The sequence below is a fragment of the Perna viridis genome, chromosome 3 (genome assembly GCF_037379345.1).
Source record: "Perna viridis isolate PV_CMFRI_1.1 ecotype Kerala chromosome 3, ASM3737934v1, whole genome shotgun sequence".
NCBI lineage: Eukaryota > Metazoa > Mollusca > Bivalvia > Mytilida > Mytilidae > Perna > Perna viridis.
In genome coordinates, this window is record NC_142447.1 from 7,527,304 (window position 1) to 7,531,524 (window position 4,221).

The 4,221-nt window shown below is 36.0% G+C and overlaps 1 protein-coding gene across 1 annotated transcript; it reads left to right on the forward strand.

Annotated features, from left to right (window-relative positions):
- Nucleotides 1–264: 264 nt before the first annotated feature.
- On the forward strand, nucleotides 265–3,816 carry LOC148620854 (cerebellin-3-like). Its single transcript, XM_088574693.1, has 2 exons — nucleotides 265–509; nucleotides 3,356–3,816. The coding sequence occupies exons 1-2, from the start codon at nucleotides 353–355 to the stop codon at nucleotides 3,760–3,762; spliced, it is 564 nt and encodes a 187-aa protein (XP_088430819.1). The 5' UTR covers nucleotides 265–352; the 3' UTR covers nucleotides 3,763–3,816.
- The last annotated feature ends 405 nt before the right edge of the window (nucleotides 3,817–4,221 follow it).

Here is a 4,221-nt window from a genome sequence, read left to right on the forward strand (position 1 = left end):
ATTACAAAAATAGCTGCACGTACTCCGACAATATTGTTGTGTTGTGATAAGCGTGTAATGCGCAGGTACACATGTACTATGAAAGGCTGCCTGATAATTTCCACAATGTATAACACTTCTTTGTTATTCTTGATCTATATATGCAAGGTCATTTTGTGCTGAAATAATAAACAATATAAATTAAAAGGAAATACTGGAAGTCTGTTGTGTATATCGGAAGAGATATTAAATGAAAATAAAGCCTATATCCTGTCAAAAAATGTATATAAAAAAGATGGACTTGAGATAATTATTTCTTAAAGAAATAATAATAAAAAAAAAACATGTTGATAAACTGGAACAGAATTTTGTTATGTTGGTTATGATAACTCTTGCATGCGGTACCAATGCTGGAAGTACTTCTGGTGGATCAGGCCTGGATGAATCTTATCTGATTAAACGGGTAAAAAATCTGATACGGAAAGAAGTTGAGAGTGCTGTCAGTGGTATTAAGAGTTCAAGTATCTTAGGTAAGTACATGTACATGTAGTAAGTTGTTCATCTACAAAGTTCTGTGTCAATTAATTTAATCCGAAATTATATTTTCAATAAATGACTCTTTACTGGTATCTTTCCCGAACTGCTACCTGATATGGGAAAAGACCAATCAGCATAGTATTATGCTTGTAGTCGAATTTTGATTTGATGTACTGACCATGTCACATTATACATGTCACGTTGTAGTTAACGCATCCCGGTGTTAAAAAAAGATGGTCCACCTAGATACAAATATACAGTTCTTGGTAGAGGTTCCTCATACTGTATAAAAATAATTCTAAATCATCTTCCGAATATTCAGAATTTTTTTTTAAAAATGCTTAAATTTTTGATTGACAACATATTTGTCTAGTGTGGTGGACGCGTTTTTCAACAAACGGTCGGCATTCCTATGGGAACAAATTTGCTCCTCTACTTGCTGGCCTATTCCTTCACTCTTATGAGGCTGACTTTATACCTGATCTGATCCGAAAGATAGAGCATCGTTTAGCTAGATCCTTTAATCTAAGTTTCCACTATATAGATGACGTATTATCGTTAAACAATCCTAGTTTCGGGGATTTGATACATCGTATTTACCCCAAAGAACTTGAGATAAAGGATACTAAAGACACTGTGAAGTCAGCCTCATATCTTGACCTACACTTAGAAATCGTTGGTAAGGGAAAACTATTGACTTCACAACAAACGTGATGACTTCTCATTCGGAACTTTCCTTACATCTGTGGCAACATCCCTTCAGCACTTGCGTATGGAGCTTTCATATCACAACTCATACGTTATGTCAGAGCTTGCCGTAACTACGCGGGTTTTTTGTATCGCGCTAGATTTCTTACAATTAGGCTTCTGGAACAGAGTTATGTTGCTACAAGATTGAAGTTATCACTACAGAAGTTTTATGGGCGTCATCAAGAACTAGTGGATGGTTACGGTGCACCATGAAAACTGATTCGTTCAATGTGTCATAGTTTTCCTTCCCTCTTTCGTCTACCCCGAACTTGACTTATTATGAACAACTCGGCGAGTGTTTCTTGAAAAGCATAGGACGCTTACCCTGTCAGTGCACTTGGTCTATGGTCCGAATTGTTCATTTACCTTTGTTATTTTGTATGTATTATTTTAGTTACTTTATGTTCTTTGTTGTGTTTGTCTATTTTCCATGTCTGGCCTTTGTTCCCGGATTACATTTTTGGATTTCCGCTAGAATCTTGCTTCCCTTGATTACTCTTTGAAGAAAATAACAAATATGGTGGTACACTCAGTAGAAACAAGACATTTCCTCGTTGATAATGCTTTCACAACAAACTATTCGCGGGAAACTAATTCGTAACTTATCTGTAGCGCTTATAGAATGTGTAACGGCGTATGCCAGTTAACTAGCGTTCTTCACATATGCCAAGCCCATACACAATATTCGTCTAACATACACCCAGGTCGTGCATGACGTGTTAAATTGCACATGAACATGTATATAATGATGTCGGGCGTTCGATTAGCATTCATTCAACTTTTTGTAACGTGCTTAGAACATGATCCATATTTACGGAACGCATATCGTCTCACCTTGCATACATGCGTGTGAATAGGCCGAAAGTTCTCCCAATTTTACCTTGTCCTTAGCACGTGTTGTGCTTGACCTAAGGTGTATCCTATTAATTGCAGCTCAGAAAAATTGTTACCTTCAAAATTGTATCAGCTCTACTCTGCTTTCTCTTTCTCTTGACAGTTAGAAACAATAAAGGTTACAATTTGAGTCATAGTTTTACATCAGTTCTAACCTTGATAGGCTAGTATGTGACATTTTTTATATAGTGTGCTGCATTCATATTTGGGTTAGAAGAAATTGGTGGCCTAAATATGGTAGAAATCCAAATAACTCCTAGATTTTACTATAAGATGTATCTATGGATGCTGGTAAACTCTTTTCTTATGTCAATGAAGTTCATGAATATAGGCATGTTTCATTCAATACCTTGCTAAATATAGTAACAAATTGTAATAATCTGATCAATACACACTCTACAATGTACTGGTATTTTTTCGGAAGCCTGTTCCTCTCTTATCTTATTGTATACTGCTTCATCAATTTTAGCCAGAACTTTAAAAAAATACTTTGCTTTTGACAGACAGTAAAGTTACTCTTAACACACTTTCTCTTTCTTTCTAAATATGTCAATGCGAAACGACCCGGTGCGAATAGACTCGGGGCAATCGGGGTGAAACGACTAAACACCCTTATCCGATATTACGAGATACTTTAATGGAAGCGTTGATGTCCGATTTAAGCAAATGTACATTAAGGGAATCCATTACTGTAGTTTTGTACAATGTAGATCCTGAGCAACTTCGTTGCTTTTATTTTGCAGTTCATCCTAGGCTGGTGGACTAGTTCAATATTAATGCATTTATAATCACTTTAATAAAATGTTCTCACAAGTCTCTGCACACGTTGGAGGTCAGGGTCATAGATACTTTGTTACTTCGAAATATTTTTGAGAAACCCCCTACAATGTGGACACTCGTTTTGTTCACTTAAATAATTGATTATAGTTTACGCCTTTCTTCTTTTAGTGATGGGCGTAATTACGTGACTTTTCATGGTGATATGGATGCCGCAGGTATCGTCAGACATATCGTACATTTTGTACATACAGGCTTGGAATCCCCGTAAACGGAATTCCGTTTGTATGCACAAACATTTCAAGAATGCCAACATCATAGGATACATCAAATATACATGCACATATATTTTTCCCTTTTTGTTATTGCTTTACATTCTTATTCTCCTTTCAGTGATTGCTGTTTTGATTTATTTCAGATCGAAAAAAATATCCTGCGTTTTTTGTCACGTTACAGCCACACCTTTTCAGTCTTTATGGCATTGACGACGTCATTAAATTCGACGGAGTAAAGGTCAACATCGGTGGAGGATATAACAGTCTAACGGGGCATTTTGTCTGTCCGAAGTCTGGGGTCTACTTTTTTTCTGCAATGATTCTGGGGAACCACGGACATGTTGTTCATTATCAAATGAACAAAAACAACAGTCCTTATGTCCTAGGGTACAGTAAGCTTGGTAAATATGCTGATTCGAGTACTCTTAGTGTTGTCGCTAAGCTAGAAAGAGGAGACAGGGTGTTTATTAAACATCGTGTACAGAACCACCTGGAGCAAATCTTTGGATATGATCATTCGTCGTTTTCTGGCTTCTTTGTGCATGAGTAAAGTTTGCCAGCATAATATTTGATGATTTAATTAAAAGCAAAACGAAAATTATAATTTACTGTAACTATTACATGTACGATCCCATAGCCTGACAATTTAAAGTAGCATTTACATTCTAGTGTCAAATCAGAAAAAAAAAATTCTTTGGTTTATAATTTTAAACATATTACATGTATTTAGTCACACCGATCTAACTGACAATCCCATTATGACCATACAGCATTGACACAATTTACTGATTGTACATGTAAGAATAATCAAAGGAACCAAGATCCGCACAGATATCAAAAGAAGATAATCCAAGAATCAAGACAAGATAGGAAAATATGGACACACACAACAAAAAGAAAAACAAAAACAAAACAAAACAAAACAAAAAAGCAAATGAGTAACTCTGGACCCTCCCAAAACTGGAAGATTGGATCAGGTGCACCTGTGGTGTTAGCGTCTTATTTATGC